Source organism: Phyllopteryx taeniolatus, chromosome 12, assembly GCF_024500385.1.
Source record: "Phyllopteryx taeniolatus isolate TA_2022b chromosome 12, UOR_Ptae_1.2, whole genome shotgun sequence".
In the NCBI taxonomy this organism is placed as follows: Eukaryota; Metazoa; Chordata; class Actinopteri; order Syngnathiformes; family Syngnathidae; genus Phyllopteryx; species Phyllopteryx taeniolatus.
In genome coordinates this window covers 21425603-21450735 of record NC_084513.1, presented here as the reverse complement: position 1 = coordinate 21450735, position 25133 = coordinate 21425603, and the positions used below count along the sequence as shown (strand labels likewise).

General features: G+C 45.3%; 1 protein-coding gene across 4 annotated transcripts in view; it reads left to right on the top strand.

Moving 5' to 3' along the window:
• Window positions 1-25133, top strand: part of il1rapl1a (interleukin 1 receptor accessory protein-like 1a) — a 186409-nt gene that overhangs the window by 102518 nt on the left and 58758 nt on the right. For all 4 annotated transcript variants that reach the window (XM_061792411.1, XM_061792410.1, XM_061792409.1 and 1 more), the window contains one exon: window positions 56-209. In XM_061792411.1, the coding sequence (XP_061648395.1) occupies window positions 56-209 (154 nt within the window). The remainder of the gene's footprint in view (window positions 1-55; window positions 210-25133) is intronic.

The following is a 25133-nucleotide window of genomic DNA, read 5'->3' as shown; positions in this document are numbered from 1 at the left end:
TGTGAATTTAGTTTGAACAATGTGATGATGAACCAGATTCTCCTGCGCTTTCCAGGAATGTCATCCAAGGCAGTGGCGTGCCAGCGTCATCCAGAAGAGAGACATTCTCTCCTTCAAGGAGGTGACGGAGGACGACATCGGAAATTACACCTGCGAGGTCCAGTTTGGCGGCTTTGTGGTCAGGAGGACGACGGAACTGGCCGTCACCGGTAAGAGGTAGAGGCAGAGTGGCGAAAGGCGCGTCACGAGTGGGGGGGGCTCGGGGAAGCGATGCTGGATGAATACGCGTCGGTTGGTTGGAGTGGAGGGCTATTTGAGGCAATGAATTGATAGCAAGCACACAACATGCGCGCCGCTGAGCACCGCCGCAACATCCCGCTGTTGCGCTAATTGCTACGGGAGGCTGGGGCCCGGCCCGGCCCGGCCCGGCCCGTCCCGCCGCCCTTTTTGATTTTTCGGATTCTTCTTCCACCTCAGCACTTTCCATTCGGTCTATTGGCGGTGAACCATTGTATTTACCTTGCTAAGTTAAACACAGGCACATTCGGAGAGCTCCAAGGGCAAAGGCCGAGGTCGCATTCCTCATCCGCTCTTCGACTTTGAGGCTAAATCTGCGTCTCCTTTTGATTCTCGACAACCTGCTTAAATATTCAAGATATGTTTGTTATTATTTTTTTTATGCTGGTGACTTTTATTCAATATGTCATTAAGTGCCATATACATATGTGCAGGTACATCTCAATAAATTTGACGACGGTCGAAAAGTCCATTTATATTGTAGATTGTAGATTAATGACATACTTTTTCAGAGGGCAAACTACTGCCTCATTTCTGCACAAAGAAATCATTTTTGTTGTTTCTTGATGATTTGTTACATAATATCCTCGTTTCTAGCAGTGGTGATTCAGCAGTTACTGGGGGCCAACAAGGGCCAGTGGCCCCCTAACACTGTACTTATAATAATAATAATAATAATAATAATAATGGGGGAAAAAAAAATAATCATCCATCCATTTTCTGTACCGCTCATCCTCACTAGGGTCTGCTAGAGCTGGAGGCTAACGCAGCTATAAAAAATAAAACTAAATAAATACATAAATACATAAATAATAATAAGCACACACAAACATAAGAAGTAATGTAAAGTCAAATTGACAAATGAAAATTGACTTTTCTTTTTTTTTTTTTCCCGGATGTGGATATTCCGCCATCGTTTCAGCAAAGCTCCTGAAGCCTAAGGTAACAGGTCAGCGCGAGGCAATGAGTGTGCCTGCGAGTGCACTGCAAATAATTCATACCTTCTTGGTCACGCCGTCTGTCTCTGATTGGTTGTTTTTCCTTGGGCGCGGTGGGTTTTAGCAAATCAAATTAGAGGCACAAGATGGAGCCAGAGGGCTGTTTTGTTTGTTTGTTTTGTTTTTGTATTGTTTTATTTTTCCGCAGATCATTTTGACTATATAGTGCTGCCAGGTTTTTTTTTGTTGTTGTTTTTGTTTTCCCCGCTTGCAAAGCCCCTTTAGTTCTACCTCTCATTCACATGTTTTGTCTTTGCTATTGCTGATATTCTAAAGCAAAAGCAAAAAGCATGTTTGTCCAGGGAATTTGTACCAAATTGTTCGGGTTTTGGTGGCACTTGACTGCTGGTCCCATTTGGACATACTTGGCAAATAAAGATGATTCTGATTCTGATTTTAAGGCTGACGAATGCAGCGTTAGCGTAACCAAGCCAGCCAGTTCTATGTCGATTGTGTGTTTAATGCCCAGGGCTTGTTTCCCCTTAGGGCCTTGAGTTAGCCTGACCTCCACACTCAACAATGATCGCCATCATAAAATATTTATTCAGCTAGAAATATACTCCGTCTTTCAACTTAATGATACCGTAAGAGACCATCCAAGGAGGTCAGCAAACGATTCAGACTTTTTCCTTTTCATCTGTCCCGTTTTGTTGAATTTTGGAGAAAATCATCCAAAGGTTAAACCCTGTATTTCCTTCAACTCCGGTAGAAAATAAGAATATGAAATATGCATCTGTTTTCCCCTGGTCCCTTTATTCTATTAAAAGCAACAAATTAGCCAGAACCCAGCCATTGAAATAAACCGCCCGTTGGTTTTTAATCTCCTATCCCCTTGTTTCATGGCATCCGCGCCTGCGTGCCCATATGCACACCTAGAAGCGCACCAGATAAGTCATAAGTCATCAAATTAGTGGAGGTAATTACATGGGACACCCTTGTGCTTGAATGCAGCAGCAGGTTGACGTGAGGATCCCATTATTGCTTCTTTTCACACCGCACAAAAAAACAATTACCATTGAAGTACGCGTTCCTGACGCAAGCCGAGTTTTTTTTCGGAATTATTTACCATTTGTTGTGTCATGTCTTTGTTTGTTGTTTGTCTTCATTACCTAAATACCAGGTGGAACATCTGCGACCAATCACATTGGATTGGGATTTTCAGACTATTTTTCCCCACTGCAATTCATCTGTTCCGTACTCACACATCATAATTGTTTTTAACTCGCATACAAGTGGGAAAATAGGTTTTTAAGGGAAAGGGGGGAAACTCCACAAAATGTGGAGATGCATACCTGTTGTGGGGCAATGATAAAAACACCCCAAAAATATCTAATATTCTCAAGCACACGTACTTGTTTCTTCCGTTGACTCTCTTACATCATTCAATGTCCCATCAAATGGCCGTGCGGTTCTGCACATTTCATCGCATCCGGTTTAAAACCAACCTTGCCCGAACATAAAATTCCAAACTGCGTCAGAGGAGCGAGAGCTCATCTTTCCAATAGGCCGAGAGGACCGAGTAGGTCGTTAAGTTGAACTGATCTCAAATGCGGAGCTGCGGACGCTCGTCTTCGCCTTTAGCCTTTGCCTCAGCGCGACGACGATACGTTCTCCTTCCGCCGCGTGACGCCCCCCCCCCGCATTAGGAGCAATAGCGCAGCCATCATCTGGGCCGAGGTCAACCTTGTAATAGAGGTCAACTACGGGCATAAACGGCGGACTCCTTCAGATCAGGCAGATCCACAAGACCCTTAATCAAACGCCCGTGCTCCTCGGGTTAATGGAAATGTAAACGAAACGTTGACGAGTTGAACGTTGTCTCATCTTACGCCTTTTGATCGCACTTGGAGGTCTGTGCTCAAGGACTTCTTTAATCACACCATGTCCTGACGGAAACAGACCAACTACGGCTGGAAAGTAATGCCTACAAAGGGAAACGATGGCGGGTAAACGCAGCGTCTGTTCGTCAGTCGAGAGCTCAGATCGAAAGACGGGATGTCCAAACGGAGAAATAAACGGAAGGAGGAGGAGCCGAGTCACTTTATGATGGGAACCTGCGAAAAGCAATCCAGTTCAACGTCGGTCGACGTAGCTTCATAAGTGCCTTTGTCGTTTTCGAACATTTTCGGGAAACACGAAAAAACCAAAACAAATTCAACAAACAAGAAGAGTCCGGCAGACTCACGTTGGTATATTTTATTGCCATCGTGACACGAAGTAAAAAATGACAAAGGCAATTATGCTATTCTATGTTATGCCTAGTAAATGTATTCAATATATCTCCGCTTGGTGTTATCAGGCTAAGCAAATCATAATAATAATAAAATATCAAAAGGATTTTTATTTATCCATCTACTTTTTATTTGTTAAGCACATTTTTACATTTTTTTCTTTTTCTCTGAATTTCTTGGAAGGTAGTGTGAACGTTTGTAATATTCACCTTTATAAATTTGGATGAGCAGTATTGTCCTCTAACACTAACAATAGTTTCCTCTTCTGAAAAAAAATGTGTGTGACAAATTTTCACGAAAGGATTTTTTATATATATAAAAAAAAAAATAATAATAATAATAAAAGTACAAAGTGTGATATCTTGTAACATTCCCCCTAAAGAATTTTCATTTTAAAATAGTGTGAAATCTTTCAACCTTTTGACCGTTCTGCTGCGGGCCATGTTTAATTCCATGTTGACAATGTGCAGTGGGCCAATAAAAAGCAGGCAGCGGGCCACAAATGGCCCCCAGGCCGGACGCTGGGCACCACCGTATTAACAGATTACGGTTACACTTTTAGAGAAAAGCGAACACGATTCGACGAGCAAATACAGCTGACGTGATCGAAAACTATTCGTTTGAGCGTTGGGTGCATTCCTCCACAGCGTCACTAATTGCGCCATCCTGCTCACGGCGCATTGGGATGATGCGTGCGGCTCCCCCTGCGTCCAGTTGGGATGAAAATATTATAGAGGGCGAGCGAGCGAGGGATGAAGAGAACAAGTGACTGATAACCCAAAAGTAGAGGAGCGATAGAAAGCGAGGGGGGGAAAAGATATATAGAGCGCATGGCGCTCCTGTATCTTATCGGTATTCCTCGCCGGTGTTTCCCGGCAGAAAGCGTGTGTTCAAGACTAGAAACACACTATTATCCTAGTGTTTATCACAGCGCACATTATCGTTTGCCTCCGTCGGACTTACTGTAATGGAGTCGTTTGGTTTGATGGATGCCTCAGGCGGCCCTTTCTATCTGAGAGCCCCCTTTCCCGGCGGCCCTCCACCTCCACCTCCACCTCGCGGCACAAATACCTGCGCACGGCGTTCGCCGAAAGCGGTGATTGAGGTTGCGGCCGATGTAAATGTAGCGTTGGGCGAGGCGAAATTGAGAAGAAGATCGTCTGCCTTTCATGGTTAGGGATGCGATTTGGGAATGCATACGTATAGAAACGGCGTGAGAGAGAACAACACGTGGCGCCTGAATTTGATTGCATTTCGGCCAGCCACAACTTACACAAGAACAACCTCATCCAAAAGTCTCGATTCTTAAAAGCAGACAAACAATGACACAGGCTTTGTGTTAAAACTAAAACAGTAAAATGAACTAACAAACGAAGAAATTAAAATGACTCATCAAGATATTCAAATGCATAAAGATCGTATTGTATAAAGCCTCACAAATCTTACTTACTTTTTTTTGCCATGTCTTAATATGCTTCCCAGTTGGTGTATTTTTATAATGGAATTTCCTCCAAAATGCACGCTGCACACACTTGTTTGACTTTGTCCGGTCATGTTCAACACACAAAATGTTCATTTTGCACCCAGGAAAAAAAAAAAGGAAAAAAAGGAAACCACTAAACTAACATTCAAGTGAAAGTGAACTCAATTGAAAACGTTGTTCAACTTTTCTTCGTCTTATTTATAGGCTAGTGCACTTTTACACCACTGCAACATAAGATAAGCTTATGGTCGTGTTCAAATATGAGTTTGTAAGAATAAAACGGTTGAGTGTAAAAGTTGATTTCTGAAGTCTATTTGGAGAGGAGCTGCTATTCTTTATCGGTGCGTAGACTTTGCTTGTAACGACTCGATCGTGTCGCCCGCACACGGGCGGCATTCGGTACTCTCTGGGATTTTCACTTAACCTCGGAGATCAACAGCAGTCACGTACCAGCACGGGCTTGAGCACCGTGGACCAGTCCGTCTTCAAGCTCTTAGATGGGACGATAAAAAAAAAAAAACGAAGAACGGAAACGGGGGAGACGGGGCAGCGTCAGACTGAGACGCTCCGCCGGATAGCGCCGCCGGGCTCCTCTGCAATGCCCAGTCCCTACGGAATAAGATGGACAAGATCCAAGCTGGGTTCGCTCATCTGGAGAAGTTCAGAGAAGCCTGTGTCCTTGTCTTTCACTCAAACACGGCTCGCTCCTAAAGATAGCCAACACCGGACTAACTCTCACCGGGTTTGGAGTACTGGCGAGGCTCGACGGGGACTCCGGCGTCAATGGGAAATGCCAAGAGGGAGGAGTCTGCCTCTGCGTCAATCAACAGTCGTGGAACACATCACTGTCACGGAGACTGTGTGGACCGCAAACGTTGAGCTGCTGTCAGCGTCCCTGCACGCTTTTCTAAATCTCTCGGGAATTCCTCAGGATATTGCTTCCGGTCTTATGCATTCACCCCAAAGCCCACCAAAAAACGCTGTAACAGTCATTCAAAAACAAAAATAATACACTTAAGCTCCGGTCGCTCTCCCCTCATGTTCCATGTTTCGTTCTTGATTATTTCAGTCTTTGTACTATGAATACATTTAGTGTGAAAAACCTTCACCAGTACATCTCTTGCCCCACCAGACTGACTACTCTAAATACTGACCTTTGTTATATAAAGGTGCCTGTAAACACTCAGGCCCGTCCCCCTCGGTTCTCCGGATCGTAGCATTATTCAAGGAAGGAAAAGTAGCCACCAGAGAGGTGGAAATGCGGATTGAGAGTGCTGTCGGGGACTTCATGGGAGCCCTTGAGTGCACAGAAGGCCGTGTTTTTAAAGATGCCTGTGACCTTGTTGCGATGGCGGATGTTATGTCATCTTACATGAAAAAAAACTCATCATCGTCGTCATCGTTGCCATCAAACAGGTCAAGGAGTTTCCAAACAACAAGCCTTTGAGAAGCATAGCAATACATAGGAAACGCAACGCGTTCCTCCTGAAAAAGACAAGCTGGAACACGATTTTACCGCGCAACACAATGTTTTCTTTGAGACGTTGAGCAGCACTTTTACCACCACTCAAACGTCTCTCATCAGTTATGGAAATTGAAAGTTATTAAACTGGTAAAAAAAAAAAAAAAAATGTTTTTAAAGTCCAGCGCTAGCTTGACCCAATGCAGTTTGCATACAGGGCAAGAAGTGGCGTACATGACGCTAGCAGCACTCTCTTCAATTGGCCCAACCGACTGAACGCAATGCAAGGCTTTTATTTGTGGACTCATCAACTTTGAACACATTTTACCCAAACTTTTTACGAAGGGCTAAGCCGTGAATGCGGATCCTTGGGAGCAGACTCATGAAGTTCAAAAGTGCATTTATAAACCAAAGGCACATAGAATGTTAGAACAACATAAAGTGCCTCGCGCCAAGCGAGGAGGGGAAAAAGGGCGAGCGAACAAAGGGCGACACCACCAAAGGTCGGTAGTTGGAAGCGAATACAAAAATAAGCTAGGTGGTCGAAGCCACAGCGCAAAAGTCGATGCCACTAAAAAAAGTTTCGAAAGGTCAAAAACTAGTACGAAAGAAAGATCACTGTTTGTGGAGTCGACGGGAACGGAAAACAGGAAGCACACCGAGAGCATGAGGATGAATACGGAACACGACCCAAAACTCTATCGGGCATACGGAGGTGAGCCAATGAATAGTCCCACGCTGCCCGCCGTCACGGCTGCCCCTAAAAAGCAGCTGATTGCCGATTGGCCCACCGATGGCCACCCGGCCACTGAAAAAACAGAAGCATGACCAAAATATTGTCACATTTTAATCTGAATGATTTTATTTTTTTATTTTTTCTTAACTTTTCGGCCGCAGGCGGTCAGAGCAAATGGCGGCCTTTCCCAAAACAAAACCGTCTTCCCTCAAGTGTACCTTCTTTGCGCCAATGATTGCAGGAGCCGCCACATAAAGACAGGCAGGCAGCCTCTAAAGTCCCGGGACACGGTCCTAAGTCTTCTCCAGGAAGTCGAGGTCGACCATGGACTAGCTCTGACTGACTTTGTAAATTGGTGTGGCAACCAACTTGGTAAGTTAAAAAGTCCTAAAAGCTAAAGACGCAGTGTGTCTGTTTACTTCAAGAGGTGAAGAACTGAATGCGCTGTCTTCTTTCTTTCTTTCTTTCTTTCTTTCATTTTTGTTCGTTTCATGTGAGACATTAGCCATTGGACTTTCAACTCCATGATTTTTAGGTTAGCATCTGCTCGGTAAAATGAAGTTGCGTCATATCGACATGAAATTAATCACGCTTATAATGACTTCACAAAGCTTTTCCTATGCCGTAATAGCTTCCGTTTCTGGCTCAGTGCTTATCATCGTATCCATTTGTCCTCGCCCTCGCCGGTACCTTTCTGTGGTTACATTGCTCACTGAACTGAAGTCTCACGAGATTTGCTGATATTTGATTTCAGGGTGGCGTTTGTGTGTGTGTGTGTGTGTGTGTGTGTGTGTGTGTGTGTGTGGAGGTGACCCGGGACATTTTCTCATCACCGTAAAAGGCTTCCTTTCGCTATCGGGTCACCTTAGGAAGCGTGACCACTTGGTATGACCTTATAAAACATTACAGACTGTGTGCATGTGCATGAATATCGCTTTGACTAAGGTAGTGAAGGGAAAGCTTATACGTGCTGGAACCCACGTGGCTGATCCACGGGCCGATGGATGATATGAGAGCGGCGGGCAAGATGAGCGGCGTGGCGTGGCGTGAGAGGAGCCAGATGGGTTTGCTGTCGAGTGAAAGCTTTCGCAACGGCGTCTACATGACGTGTGAACGCAAGGTCAAACGTCGCACCTGAGGTACCTTAAGTGCCGTTGAATCAGAGCGCAAGCGCACTGTGAACACATTCGCTGGGAGAGATTGAACTCACACCTCGCAAATTTGTGTGAGATGTTTGCAAGACTTTGCACTTCAAACTGAAAGCGAGCTACTTGAGTAGAGCGCAAAATGGCTTGTGAATGTGGTCAACATAAGAGACAGCCTTTATTTTAAAAAATGAGGGTCATTAGCCAGAATTTCTACGAAATTATACGATCAACAGCCACTTGATTGTGTGTGTCAGGCAACGAAACACTGAAATAACACGACATCGCATGAACGCATCACGGTTCCCGCTATACCACGATTTCCTTCACGATCATTTTGTAAAAATGGGTTTTTACAGTCTATTTTGTTACTATAATGCCCGCGGATGTGGGAAAGGCGAGCAGCTTTTTCTTTTTTACTGAACAAACGCAATGAGCATGCAGATGTTTTATTGACATCATTTCCCTAGTGTTCCACTCCACAAGGCGCACCTGTAAAAATATTTACATTATGTGGCAAGTGGGTTCACACACTTGAATACTCTTTGATTGCAGCCAGCATCGGCGTTAATCATCAAAAGTGTAATATTAGCTGAATGGGGTGGAATACGACAGCTCATTCGTTCGGGGTCAACTTTGCCCCCCCCCCCCCAAGCCAATCTTCGTGTGTGTGCTTGTCCTCCCCGCCCCCTTCTCTTAAGTGTTCTCCGACTCACTCCATCACCATTCTGCGGCTGTCCTCCTCGGCTCTGAGCTCACATTGTTTTAATTCAATTAAAAGTGACATCAATCTGAATGCGACGAATGAAATTTACATCCCCCGCAATTAATCTTGGCTGACCTGTCCCGCTCCGCCCACTCAGCCGCCCTCCATCCCCGCTGATTATCATTATCTGGCTCTATAGAGCCGCTACTGGAGCATGAGCAAAAAAATTAACATCACGATTCTGTCTTTTGAAGTTTTTTTGGTTTCCCCCCCCCCCCCCCCCCCCCCTTTAAAAAAAAAACAAAAAAACAGTGTGTGTGCACGGCAATTAAAACTCTTCTTTTTTTTCCCGATGCGGAGACTGCACGTGAACGCTCTGTGGGACATTTCCCACTTGGCCCCAAGGTCGTTTTGGGCACCGTAACGCCCCAAGCGGGAACGGCTGGAATCCCACATTCGGCGTGACGCTCGTGCTCTCGGGCCTGAGATTACATTTGAGATGTTCGCGTGATAAATATGCACATCGCAGCCATGCGCTCGCCTGTCGCAATGGAAGGTCATGGGTCATTTCAAACGTGATTTATGACCAAAAGTTGAATTAAATTGCACATTTGTCAACTTGAAAGAGACGCATTGTACGGTACATAACAGCGATATGGACTGGAGTCACTGTTTGGATGGCTTGCGACTTGAAAAAAACTCGGAAACTAAGACGTGATTTGGACTTGACGCGAGACTTGATTTGGAAAATCATTCCGAATGTGCCACATGCAGGATATATTTTGGTTAACCATATCAAAATCCCGTCCTGGTGATGATGTTCAGGACAATTTGGATGCTTTGTGTGCTGAGCCGCCTATACCGCTCCCCCAAAACTGTATCATGCGTCTTTTTGTTTTTTGCCCAGCAGTGGTAGGGAATGCGCTTCCTCCTATAATCCTTGCAAGTAGTATGGCTTTGTTTCACTGAACGTTTTCTCAGTCATGGAATGTCAATCATTCCCTTCTTGTTATGTCCTTAAAAAGCATTTTCCGTTCGTATACAGTGTGGATTGTGCCAGATTTACTCCGCTGGGCCTGATACCGCAAGCTTGGACATAGTTTTTGTATTCTTTTGGAGCAGGTGTGTGGCTGTCTCCAGCAGCTCCACATGAAAACACTCGAGACCAGCGTGTCCATTTTAAATGTTATCGGTGTTCGTAACGTGCTCTGGCTTCCTCCTCTGAAGTAGTTTGTCTCGAAGGTCATATGCAAAAAGGCGTATAATCTCACGCCGCATCTGCTTCCTTTCACAAAACTCCTTAGGCCTCGTACACACCGGGGACCTTGTCACTATCGCTCTGCTCACAACACTAACACCATCAACCTCCGCTTCTGTTGGAGCGTCTCAATCCAATGCGGCGTCCCGAAGACTCGGAAAGTGGACTGTAATCAGCCACTGTGCTTCCCAGCAGGGCGATCGGCGTATTTGGTTGAGGCTCGCCTCGAAAAGGGGCATCGCGTGACCTCTTCATGGTAGTTGCTGCATGGTCGATAACTGCATTCACCAGGCGCATTCTGTTCTTTTTTTGTCTCTTCTCTTTACACCTGCTAATTTGGAGCAGAGGTTAACAAATTAGCTCCTGTTCATGACTCCAATTAGAGGGAATGAAGCAAGTGCCTTTGAGGAGGCGCAAATATCACAAGAAGCCTTGAGAAAACGAGACGACCATCACATCTACTATTGTTTTTCCCAATTTTGTGACTTTTTGGATAAATGTATTCCATTCTAATCTTATCCTTTGTTATATTCTCAATGAAACTGTAGGGCAGTTCATTTGTTCAGGTGTGAAACCAATCAAATTGGGCGACGGAGGAACTGCTCTGACACTCGGCACGGTTCCACACGGAGAAGTGAGAAAGCAACTCAACCTCGAATGAAGTAAATGGTTCCGTTTCGCGTGTTTTCTGGAAAAAAAAATGACTTGGGCTGTTGTTTTTTTTGGGGTTTTTTTTTAAAAAGTGGGTTGGAACGGCGGTAAAGTGGTTTACACATCTGCCTCACACTTCTGAGATTCTGGGAGGAATTCTCGTTGCTGACCTTCCTGTGTGTAGCTTGGAGGTCCGTATACTCATTTTCAATACACGATTATGTCATGTAATTGACAAAAGTGCATAGCAACATGTGGGGACTGGAACACCAATAAAGCCAACGCAGTTAACCAATGATTCCTCCCTACCTTTGCCACGGGCCAATTAAAAGCTCTGATACGATTGCGATGTGTCATCACATAAATAAAGTTGGAATGTTTTTAGAACGAAGGGCGGATTCTGACAGGAAAAAGTCCAGTTCCTTTTCCCAGAGCGAAAGGCGTAATTTGACAAGAATTGTCGTACTTTGTTCACATGTCGAAGTACGACTCCCTTCCTTCGTTAAACTTTGACGTTAATATCATATTGCTACGACTGTCTCGAGAAAATATGACTTTATATTTGTAAGATTCCAACTTATGTCTTTGTTCCTATAAAGATGACGACTTTTCCCTCGAAAATAGACAGCTTTGTCATTTTGGGGGCCATTTAGAGGTACGCATGGTCGTCGTGTTCAAGTGGTGTTGGCTTTAAGTGGAGGAGGTTCTTCCAAAATGTTCTCGTCAATAGGAACCCCAGCTATAAATTGTCCATCGCGAGTGGATGTGAGTACGCATGCCCGATAGAAAATGAACGGTACCACACCGAATGGACCGGGACCAAGTTTACAAACCCATCAAGCGACGCCCGCCAAATTGTCGGATGATCGAAATGCCGGTTTTGACAGGCGTTGTGCAAAGGGTGGGGGTCTGTAGTCCACAGAGTGCCGCTTGCAGCGTAACCTTCATGTAGTTACTTACAGTGATTGTCGACGTGTCTTTCCTCCTCTTTTCAAATTCTCGAATGAAGTCAAAATACACGTGGGCCGTTTTGACACAGAACAGGCTGCGGCCTTTGTGTCTCCGATCTGGCGCCGGCGCCGTTAATTGGCTTCTTACAACGCCGCAGTCTTCCTCGCTCCTCGTCTTGTCCGCTCCCTCCGCCTGCCTTTTCGGCAGAGGAGGTGCGCTCACGGCGCCGTTGTAATCGAGCTCCTCCTCCTCAGCTGAAGTTCAAACAGGAGGCTGAAATGACCATCTCATTCATGCGAGTCCTGAAGAACAAACAGCACTTTGGAAAGGCCCCAATATCAATTAAAATATATGAAGGTGCTCATTAACAGCCACAGAGGATCGAGTGTCGCACGTTATGGGCAAAGTCTTTTAATGGGCTAAATTAATTAAGGGCTACAATAGGAGCGCGTGAGTGCCTCTTTGCTCGTTTGTGCTCGCTTTTATTGGCGTGTCTCCAAATAGTATTTCCAGCAAGACTCGTCACCGCTGTGGTCAACTTTGAGACCGAGGGCGATATCAACCACATTTGTGCGGAAGTTGGGACCTTTGCTAACGCAGCAGTAAAGTCGGATTTCAAATTCAGATTATGTCACCATCGTAGGATGGAAAGTGTGTTGTAAACGGAGGATCGCCCTGTAGAGGACTTAGCGGAATGTGGAAGGTGTTAAAAGTGTCCAACTGGCGCTCTGGGCGGGTTTACAGTAGAACGGTATTATGGGTCAAGTTTGCAGGTCTCTGAATGGGGTTTGCATTGTGATGCTAAGCAAGGTAATATGAATGTCAACACAGCTTGGATTCACATTTGTACTTGTTTGTTTTGTACACCTGTGCATTCCTTGGCGTGCACCGCACTGTATTTGTGCATCCGTGCGTGCCAGGCAGGACAGCTGTAACAGCTGCAAAGGAAAGGGGGGGGGGTGCTTCCTGTTCCTCCCCAAAGCCACGTTGTCACTTTGCACTCGCAGGTGCGTTTGTGTCCCGGCGCCGCTCTCGGGCAAGTGCACGCTTGTCTCCCTCTTGCTGCAAACAACTGCAGCACCGTGTCTCCGTCTTTAATACGCAGAGGCTGAGGAGGTGGATAAATGCCGCTTCTTGTCGACCTCTTCTTAAGCCGATTCTTAAAGATGACTGGTTGCCCGTGACAATAGCTGTTCTCCTGTAGCTCATATACACAACAGGTCCAAAACATTAGGTACGCCTGCTTAATCTAATCCAAGAGCCGGTCGACATTTTCAGACATAGGAACCATCCCCCAAAACAAAGAAATTGTCAGGTTTTTGGTTTTTTTTCAGTGCGATTGTCATGGACATGGATTATTAGCAAATGTTTGCTATTGGCAGTCTGGCCCGGTCCCTTCCCCCCACTGCCACTGTCAATCCATTGTATAGAAACAAAGAGGCACAGTCATATCGAGCTGAGCTGGAGTTCACGTCCATGACTTAAAGTCGAGTCATAATGGAGGTGTCAAACCTGTTTTTGCCGCTTTTTTGTTAGCCACCTCTTTTTATTTCATCCCATCGCACCCCTCCTTCCCCTTTCTTGTTGAATCTTTTATTTCATTGTCTTTCTTTCACTCGCTTGCCGTTTTGCTCCCGCCGGCAGTCCCTGTGGTCGATCTTTAAATCTTGTTTCATTACCACCGAAAGCGGTATAGTCGGGTATTGCCGTCCTCTGCAGAATCCAAACAATCCCGCGCAGGTCTCCCGCCTGTGTAACGGCGCAGTTTTGAATCCTATTACCGTGCGAGCTGTCGGTACCTGCGGTGCGCCGGAGCAGGCTTTACGCTGATTACCTGCATCGCAACCGATGCATTCCTGCTGACCTCGCTAGCCCGCAATATGGCTCTTGAGTCGGGGGCGCGAGGGAGGACTTCTCGTTGTAATTAAAAAAGAAAAAGAAAATCTATTAGAGAATGCAGAGCAGTGAGTGATATTCAGTTAGGTTTTGTGGGTACACTCAACGCCCTCCTCGCGCCTTTGACAAGATTTGGTCTTTATTATCTACTGATTACCATTGTCCAATCTAAAAGGAACTGTAGAAGAAGAATCTTTTATTGTCATGAACATGCATGCATGTACACGAAATTTGTGCTCTGCATTTAACACATACACACGTTAGTGGAACACACTGGAGCAAGGGGCAGCTGAAGCGCCCGGGGAGCATTTCGGGGTATCGGTGTCTTGCTCAAGGACACCACAGCTGTGAGTCCGGGGGATGTGGGCGGATGGTCCAGTCGGGATCTTGAAGCTAGATCCCCCACGGGGGCAGGCGATGATCTTAACCATTGGGCCACGGCCGCCCACTATGTATCCCACTAGGAAACAGTATCTTGTTTTGTTGTTGGAAATTTCTCACACAGAAATTTCATCCGAGAGGAGACCAAGTGCAACAAGAAAACAGACCACTGAGACAAAGTGCAGACTGCGGAGTAGAAAAATGTAGCATCTAGAGCTTCGATTTAGCAACAGGAGGAGAACAATTTGATCTAAGAGCAGACTAAATGCAACAAAATACGGACCGCTGCAGCAAAGTGGAGACTGTGGAGAATCTGTGGCGTCCAGAGCTAAGAAACGCTAACAGGGCGCGTTAGCCGTCTATCTTGAAATGTTACAATGACGAATCTTGATGTCCTTTTGTCAATGGTGCCACAATAGGCGCCATGCAGTGACTAAGGGTCGTAACCCAGCTTTCGTCCACTTGTAAATTCGAATCCCGTCAGCGTACATAACATGACCGCTAGAATACAGAGTGGTTGCGCAGTATATGACCGCACGTCTCTTGTGTACTTGACTACCAGAGATGGGTACAGGGCATCGTTCTACTACTTCGTTGCTGCTACGAAATGTATGCACACAAAACACAAAGCAAAGCATTCATGGCGTTCACTGTGAAACATGGTTCATTTTTCATGTTCTGGCCAAACCATCCATGATAAATAGGGTCTGGTCTCTTGAATATAGAATATATGTTTAACAATCAGCTAGGAGGCTTGTGAGGATGCCTTTATTTCACATTTTGACGCAAAATCTATTCAAGGCAGCTCTGCGAGAGGTGTTTAATTGTCTCTGGAAGTCGTCAGGAAACAGATGCCGACGGAACAGCAAGTAGCGTATGCCTGCATGCATGGCGAAGTGCGCACAGTGCTCCGCACACCTTCATCTGGTGACATCTGGGGGCTGTCGCTGTAGGAGAACCTGATCCACGATTAGCACCCAATTACCACTCCATTAGGGAATCTGCCTTACGAGGGTGCGGACAGACGGTCTTCCGGGGCTTTAGAATTCACGTCAGAGCGTTTATCGAACTTGTTTTACAATGACAACTCACTGTGTCACTTACAACTCTGCCTTTTCTTCCCACGCATTGCTCGTGTGACAATTTCTAATGGACGAGCGTTGACGAAGGTTTGGTGGCATTTAGCCACTCAAATGAAAAGGGAGGGAATGCTTTTTCTTCCACACCAACAATGAACAGCTCATAAACCGAATTACACAGAATATATTCGACCACAAGAGCTTCCAGTTGGGTTTGGGCGACGGCTCGCTCGCTGTCGCGTGATGCTATTTTAGAGAACAAGAGGATAAAGAGATAATCCTCTTGCTCGCTGTGCTTGCCGCTCGGACGGCCAGGTAACGATTGCATAACTTGGCCAAAAGGGGAAACCTATCTTCGTTCTGGGCCCACCGCAGCGGCGGGTTCTGCATGGTGGGAATGTATAGTGTTTGTAAATAATCACGGACTTAGTCCTGTGTGGTGGAATAATCCCCACTCGCCTTCCACCTTGATAGTGTGGGCAGTCAAAATGCTCAAACTTCTGCTCAAGCCTGGTTTTTTGGGTTTTTTTTTTTTTTTTTCACCCTTAACTGGTACTCCATCACGTACCAAAGCTGCACATTCAGAAATAGAAGACAAATCAAATCACTTGAGGTTACGTACTAATTTAATTCGACGCACTCATCTACCGCAGCAAGCGGCTCTGCGTCCTCCTCAAGCCAAAAACACGTCATTAGCGACTCGTCGACATTATGCCTTAAATGTCATTATGGAGTAATGAAGTCGACTAGTCTACTAGTCTCTACCACTCGGACCACTATGGGGTGTTAGTCTGCAACTTCACCATCGATTGCATGGATTTACTTTGTCCTCCGATATTTGAACTCCAATTGCAATATTTCCGTTTGACGTGCACTCAGACACATAAACCTTCTCTCAGATGAATTTAATTGTGGACTCTTACCACGTTGAAGTAAATGTGGTTTTTCACACCGTATTCCTCACATACTCTGGTCACAGAAACTCGGACTCCAACGTCATAATAAGTTCCAGTTTTTCGCCGAAACGAAGGTTAGTCCGCTTCTTTATTCACCTTGGTTACAAATGGATGCCATAGTAAAGGTCTTGCCCAAAAACAACTGTATACTGTACCAAATCCAGTATGGAATATTCGCGAGACAGGACGTGACGAATACTCGAGTAAACAGCAGCCACATATATGAATAGCTAGCTACGACACGCCCCTTTTGAGCTGTGCAACTACGTGACGCTAAGCTAATGTCCCTGCATTGCCTTTGATAGGAACCTCGCCCCTCCCAATATGGCTGCCACGTAGGCAATTGGGTGAGCCGGGCTGCTATCGCGCGCTGTCGTATCGAGGCTTCATATCTTTGACAACAGCGGCTTTTCCCGGAAGCCAAAACGACCAGGCTCTGTCCGTTGATTGCGCCAGTAAACAACAGCGGCCAATTTCGGACCACTATGAACGGCCGTTTTGACTTCAAACCGGACACTGTTTTCTGTCCGTTAAATCCAAAGTCTGTTGGTTCCGGATCCGTTAAATTGAGGTTCCAACTGTATAGTTATTATGGTGAATCGTATCTTTTTTTTTTTTTTTTTTTTATCACAGACTTCCCAACGTCACCACAAGGAAGCAAAATGATCTTAAAAAGACAGAATGAACCACACCACATCATAGCTAGGATGTTGTTGTTGTTGTGTGCGACCCTTACAGGAAGAAGTAGCCAAAAACATTGACTCCTAAATGATTCCTAATTTTCTCTGTAACATCTCTGCATTCTCAAGCCCAGCGCTCAGTTTGCAAGCCCAGCGCAAACGCTCACACCTCTGCTTGGGTGACGTCTCTTTATTTCATTTGCATACCAAAATTCATTCTGCCAACCTTCTGTTCTTGCGCACCCAATCGTGGCAGCTAATGCGCGGAACAAATTTCTCCCCCTTCTGGTCTTCCTTTCTCACTCAGCCGTGTAGTACTTTTAAGTATGTTTAGGATGTGATTCACCTCCTTCAAAGGCTCTCATGAGGAGTCACTTTGCATCGCTGGGCCATTATTAGTCATTACTGTCAAACACTTGGCACTTCTCTTCCCAAGTCGAAATCTTTTAAGTTAACAGGTGGTGTATCTGGCCAAGGTTTGTAAAACGGATTCATTACATTTTGCACTTTGGGGTGAGGGACACATTTGTGAAAAAAAACCTCTCAAATCGTGGCTCTCCGTCCGTCCGTCCGTCCGATGCCGTGCACTATTTACTGCCGTTGTTGTGTGCATCTTCCATTGAATGCGAATAAGTGCCTCACTTTTCCCATCGGGGAGAAAAAGTTCAAGTTCACACATACACACACACAGACAATAAAGAGTTCATTGTTGCTGATTGTCCCAGTTGTTGCTTACCAAAACAGCAGCACTTACAGAAGAATTCAAGTGTGCATTCCATAAATGACTTCCCTGCACGGTATTAAAAAGGATTGTGCGTCATGTGGTGACGGTCTGCCTCGCTTGCAATTTATCTCCATCAGTGTCACAATGTTTGATAGATTCTTATGTACGATACTGAAAATTTATGTTTTTGTTAAGTAAAACTAGTTGGTATTGATAATGTTTTATTTCAGTCAGTAACCAAAACAGCAGCACCTACCACTAGAAATCTGCATTCGTTCGTGTTCCATTAGACTCTGACGTGAGGTCGCTCCACAATGTTGTGTGTGGCCATGTTTACGCAACCCATTTGTTCCGTTCGGCCTGCCTTGATTCTAGCATAGATAACGTTATAGTCCCTTTAATTTGGGGGTCACTTGATATAAATTGGTTTACAGTATACAAGTAATGTTATGAAATATGAAATATTAATACTAAAGATATGGCTACCCGACTCTGCCATACGAGCAAGGAAATTTCTTCAAATGACCGATGTCAACGACTAACATTGGACCTTGTTGACGAATGTTTCGATGTTGCCTCCCAAAGTTGGATCAACCAAAGATTTTCTCGTAACATGATGTTTTTTTTGTAATTTCAAAATAACATTTGATTGTTTGATTGATTTTATTTATTTATTTAGTAATTGCCCTGCACTGTACCTGTTGACAGTCTGAGTCTGAGACAGTTTATTCCTGATTATTACCTGATTTTGGCCTGGATGGCAAGTTTTCCTCCATTCACCTTTCGGCCACCTTTACTTAGCGCCACACACAGTCTTTACCACCATATCGGGGCCACTGAGGACACGCGGGAGAATGTGATGGATCCCGTCCAGATGGTTGCGAGCTCAGGCACAACAGCATGAGTCCTGTTAGCACTTCTCAACTCTGCAAACAGGAACATAACTGTTAACAGTGCGAACAATCAAGCCCCGCCAAGTGCTTATTTGATCCTCGCTGGCCTTCTAATAAGTGCATCAGCTACAATAGTCACAAACAAATGCAACATTCTCGCAGATATACCCAGTGGGGGACTGAGCGCACAATCTTGAAGCAAATGATCTGATATTGTGATATTCACCACAATTGGTAGATGGCTGAAAAGCTATGAATGAAAACGATGCGCTGATAAAACCTGATCGTGGCTGAGCCAAGAAGAACACGATACGACCTCTGTCGTCACGTGTGCGATAACCTGGGGCTTTGTGTGCGGCCATGTTCAGTTGACTTACAATTCCATTGTAACATGCTGCCAATTTTGCACATCTGTGTTGAGACACTACTATATGATTCGTGCACTCACTGTAGTAGTCTCGTCACTCATGCGACTGTTTGCATATCTGTTGTTGACCATTACTGACCACTCATGTGCTTAAGAACTATCTGCGCCATTTGCACAATTGTCACTGTACCAGATGATCACACTATTTAGTCACTTCAAACTGCTCTAAATTGCTTGATGACTGCATCATTTGCACATTTGGATGACGCGTCGCTGTGTGAAAGCGCGCGCAGTTGCGGCAGTATCCCGGAATCGCTGGGTTCTGTGTAAAAGGCAAAGACGCAAAGTGCGGTTTTGAGGCGGTGGAATTTTGGGGTCTCTGCTTAAATGAGGCTTTACCGACAGCAGTCCGGCATATGCAGGAGTAAATAAACATGTTTACTGCAGACAGGGGTAGATGTTGATTGGGGTCAGACCTTCATTTGTAATTAAAACAAAATAAGAAAAGGCTTGAGTGGAGATACGGTATCTTGAGAAATGACAAATAAACTGCACGCATTTGTGGCAATATCCTGCCTTCGCTGGGTTCTGTGTAAAAGGAAAAGATGGATAAATGCTGCTTTGAGGCTGCAATATTCTGCCTTTGCTGGGTTCTGTGTAAAAGGAAAAGATGGATAAATGCTGCTTTGAGGCTGCAATATCCTGCCTTCGCTGGGTTCTGTGTAAAAGGAAAAGGTGGCTAAATGCTGCTTTGAGGCAGCAATATCCTGCCTTCGCTGGGTTCTGTGTAAAATGAAAAGGTGGCTAAATGCTGCTTTGAGGCTGCAATATCCTGCCTTCGCTGGGTTCTGTGTAAAATGAAAAGGTGGCTAAATGCTGCTTTGAGGCTGCAATATCCTGCCTTCGCTGGGTTCCGTGTAAAAGGAAAAGATGGATAAATGCTGCTTTGAGGCTGCAATATCCTGCCTTCGCTGGGTTCCGTGTAAAATGAAAAGGTGGCTAAATGCTGCTTTGAGGCTGCAATATCCTGCCTTCGCTGGGTTCCGTGTAAAAGGAAAAGATGGATAAATGCTGCTTTGAGGCTGCAATATCCTGCCTTCGCTGGGTTCCGTGTAAAAGGAAAAGATGGCTAAATGCTGCTTTGAGGCTGCAATATCCTGCCTTCGCTGGGTTCTGTGTAAAATGAAAAGGTGGCTAAATGCTGCTTTGAGGCTGCAATATCCTGCCTTCGCTGGGTTCCGTGTAAAATGAAAAGGTGGCTAAATGCTGCTTTGAGGCTGCAATTTTGCAGCAAAAGACAATTTACTGACAAAATCCTGGCATATGCAGGAGTGTTGATTTACTAAACTGCAGATAAGTGGACATACACAACATTGCAGAGCGACATATGAGGGTCTCCCGCAGTGAATAACTCAACTGCAGACGGGGGGAGGCGTGCATTGGGAGCAAGCACATTTCAGAGTCTCCTGGAACGCTCATAGTCATTAAAAACACTGTCTCCACTTAAAGTAAGATAATCCTTAAAATTGCTCAGGAAATTCATTTACAACATGGGATGAGACTGAGGCACTGTTTACGAGCCTCTGTAGGTGCTGCTGTTTTGTTTATTAACCGAGATCAAAGAGCCTTGGCAGTGAACTTGTTTTATGGCCACGTGAATGTTGGCAGCTGTGAACTGAAATAACAGTTACTACCTGTTTTTTCCCCTGATGGTAAAAGGGAAGAGCCACACCCGGCGACCAATCGATGCACCGATCCAAATGAGGATGCTTCGGCCTCGGTGGAGGTCTGCATTCTATTCTATTTGTCCGAAACCTACCGCTACTTTTGATTGCAGATCCCCGTGCAGTCAGTTCAGGGAGCGCTAAAGGAGGTCGGTGGCCGTGCATCGATGTTCGCTGGCTTTCAGGGCTTCATGCCCACGGAAAGATCCGACGGATGGTTTCTCATCAATCCAGTGAGTGCCCTAACTGGCTCAGACAGGAGTGACGAAGGAGAGGTGAAAGTTGTAAGATTGTGCCGGGGCACGTCAGGAGATATAAATCTGTGCGACGGGGACGGACTGTGCCACCGAGTGCGGGATGTTTGAGAGACGGGGGTGGGGGGAGAGAAATGGCGCCCGCAGTATGGTTTAGATGTGACAGATTGGAAAGAGCGTCGGGGGAGGCGGTGAGAGAGGAGCTAATGATCTCCATCTGTCTTGGAAGGCTGGGAGAGAAGAGCATCGTTTGGCTTTGGGAATAAGGGGGAAACAAACACACATGATTTGCAGCGATCAGCCTGGCAGCTTGTAAAGTGACTGGCTTCATTTGAGTCGCCGTCGCTCACAGGCGCTTTGGATCACCGCTTCAGTCGCGCCGATGATGAGCGGAGCGCCGCGTTTGCTTACGTGCGATCAATGGAATTCATTTTGGACTCTCGTCATGTGTCACTATTCACCCTTCAGGGGCCTTAAATAGAGTCAACCGTCATTTGGCCTAAAATTTTACAATGTTGCTTTCTTCTTCCTGGGGACACGCGCTAACTCAAATACATCATGTATTGCCATCATGATGGCATCCGTTCGTTTTCTATTTCGTGGCTGAGTTGGAGCTTAGCCCGGCGGACTTTGGTTCGGAGGTGTGGCAAAGCCTGGACCGGCGAACAAGCAATCACACAACTATTTACACCGATGAATAATCCTATAATCCACTCATCACAGTTTTAACAACAAATTGAATTGGCAATCAGAAGTCAGGGAAAGTAGGGCTAACAAGCAAACGCAAGTACTATTATTGGATTTTTGTTAAGAAGGGATTTGGTGGAATGCGAATCAAATTTGTAATTTTGTACAGATTTTCTGCCAAAATGAAAAGAGCAAATAAATTCAGCAATAACCATGAAGTAGAAAGACAAACTTTAATTACTTGAGTGGTGGGTCAGATCTGGCCTTGAATTTGACGCCTCATTTAGAGTCCTCAATAACCTAATATGCAATGTTTTGGAATGTGAGAGGGGGGCCGAATAGCTGGCAAACCCCACACAGGGAGGCCGGAGGTGAGATTCTGACCCAGAACCTCACAAGTGTGAGGTGAACGTGCTAACCACTATATCATTAGACATGTGACAGCCATAGAACCTGAAAATAGAACCTATTGCATCTTTGCGAAAGCAAAACGACTAAAGCTAAGCACACGTGATAAAAGAGCGGAATCTACGCAAAAAGTGTCAAATGGCTCTATTAAGTAGGTCAGTATCAGTCAGGGGAAGGGTACAATAGAGTCTCCCAGGCATTAAAACTACATTTGACGACATCAGGAGAAAAGAGGGTCACATGACCAACGACTGGATGTGCGTCCAAATCAATGAAGGCGATCGGCCAGGTCGCCTAAAGGCCGACAGCAACGTCGACGGGGCTGCAGGAATTTCTGGCAAGTACTGGCTGTTTAGTACTTGTTACAGCAATCTCCCGTCTTCTTCCTGCTGTTGTTTGGGCTATGAGGTAGGGTGGCAAGACACAAGCCTTATCTTACAAAGAAAAACATCCAAGCCCATCTACATTTTGCAAAAACACAATTGAAATCTCCCAAATGCATGTTGAAACCAAATTTTGGCCATAATTTCAAAAGGTACAAGGTCACCAAAAGAAAGCTACAATAAGATTTTTTGTATTTTTTTTTAATCACAAAAACTTATATATCCACTATATAAGTAATATGTTTCTATTTCCAGCAAATCTGGTAAAGTACATTACCTCCGAGAAATAAGCATATTGAAGTGTGTTTGTACAGCTTCGCATGCACTGAACCCTTGAAATATATTAAAATGAACCAGCTGTTTTTCAAGCTCTCGCTATTCTAATTCACTGAAATAGAGTTCGCAGTGTCCTCGTCGGCTAACATCAGCCTTAAGTTGCTACCTGAGTAAAATCTAAATTACATGACCGCCCCGTGGAGGAAAAAAAAGAAACAGGTTGCTAATTAACAGTTAAGCCGCTCTGAGGGGGAAGCGCGTAACTATTTGGTTTGCTGGGGAAATTGCTTCTGCTGACAAACAATTCTCAGCCCCTGCATTGTTTTTCTTTTCTGCATGCTGGAATCTCAATGCTGGAGACGTTTTTACCCGCCCCGCCACAATTCTTTCTCTCCAAGGGCGGAACATTGAATAAACTCGGGCCGGGGGATGTGTGGACGAACGTGTGATTCTCATTTAGCAGAGAGATTAGCTCTCCGGTGGCGTCCACATCGGGATGCAGGAGTGATTTATATACATACGAGGAGGGTGCGATATGCTCTCAGCCGTGTAAACCCACCCAAAACTGCATTTAAATGACTTCCTGCTTGCGGCGTCTACAAAATAAGATTGATGCCAAGTAGTTTTGCCAATCAAATACAGTATAAGTGTAAGAGAAGGAAATGGACAGTACAATTAAAAAGCTGCAGCTCAAGTGAGCAACGGGTGTCCGTTTACACAACTACGGCTAAGAAGTCCAACTCATTATTATACATAGGTACATTTTTTTGTCATCCAAAAATTATTAAAAGGACATTTCTATTTGAGGGACATTTTTATTTCACGTAATTAAATGCAAAAATGCAGCCACAATAGAGGAAATTGGGCATTTGTCACAGTCTGCCATTTCTGTCATGACAAACAGCCAATCTGTCAGCCAATCACGTTCTACTAGTCACGGTGATACACCCCCTACTTAAGGCTTTTTTGATGATACAATCAGTGTCAGTGTCAGTGTCAGGCAGTCATACATGCAAGACGCTACAATAGCACACAGTGAGAGTTCTGCGTTACCAAGTTTGCTGTCCCTGTCCCGTGGCTGTTGGGCATTATGCTACAAGGTCAACTCGGTGTGAGTTTCCCCGTTTCTCCTTGCTGGGAATGGTGGATTAAGACGACAGCGAAATCTGAGCATTTCCTAACCTACTGTCCATGGATTATGGAGCATTGCATCACTTTGGCCCAAGACAAATTCCCTATCTTCAAAGCCTGTCCCGCTCAACTGTGAAGTGCATGTGAATTGACCTGTCACAGTTGATCTTAAATTGCTTATCAAAATCCTTTCCAATTTTTCAGGTGGTTCGCTATTTTGTGCTCGGGTCCTTCACCGCACGCCTTGTCAGTATTTTATCATTGTGCAGTATATTACTGAGAATGCTTATGTGCCAATAAGTACTGTACCTTATCTTCCTTAATAAACACCTTACCATAATAGATGCCTGGCACTCGCCGCGGCTGACTGAAAAATACATATGTACAAATAGAGGCCTCCCTCTAGCCTCACCTCCAATCGAAACATAGTACTCGCTGCAGTTTAGTCGATAAACAGTCACTATTGAAATAATACTGTATATGTTAGAAAAGAAAATGAAAAAGAACGACTAATACGGCAGACTGGGCGACACTGAAGTCGTAGCTCCCTAGAACATAAACACAGACGAACACAACATTGTGGCGCGACCACGTCTCCTGGAACGCTGATCGGCACCGTCTCCACATAGCGTCAACGAATCGTTAGGGAAGTCGTTTACGACGCGCGGTAAGACTCCACTCTTTAAGTCATCGGAGAGACTGTTTACGTGCTTCGCTAGGTGTGGCAGTTAACTGTTGAATGACCACATGTGAATGCATCTATAAACTCGGACAATTACTCTACTACCTGTTTGTTTGATTTAGGAAGGCATTTATTTGTCATTAAAACCACTAAGCTAGTGGTCATGCTTTCGTGTCTCATGATGGCACATACTGTAATTCTCACTGTTCAGATGTGAGGGGGGGGATTAGGTGCAGTGCTGAGGGCGTCATGGAGACGGGTAAAGAGGACCCGGTGGAGCAGATGGCGTTGAGGTGAGCCTCCGCGGGCCGCCTATCTGTTCGCTCCTCGCTTGCGCGCATGTCAACACGCAGCTATATCTGGCACCTCGGGTGGCGTGTTGACACCATCGTCGCAACTTGTGGACTTGAGGCGAATTCGCGTGGAAAGGACACGCAGTTTGGATTTGAGGTCAAACATGCTGCTCACAATGTGCCAGGACTGCGTTAATCCTGTGGATCCGCCTGCTTTGCTCGCCCCCTTGACGTGTCCTCCTGCTCCGACACACAATGGATACCCGTCTGAAGAGCCCACTTCACGAGCTCTGCAACTGATAATAAGAGAGCTCGTTGTAAATCATCGCCTGCGGACACGTTGTTTTTTTTTATGACCCTTTCACTCTTGTTTTACATGTATCCTGTATTGATTCTCCCCC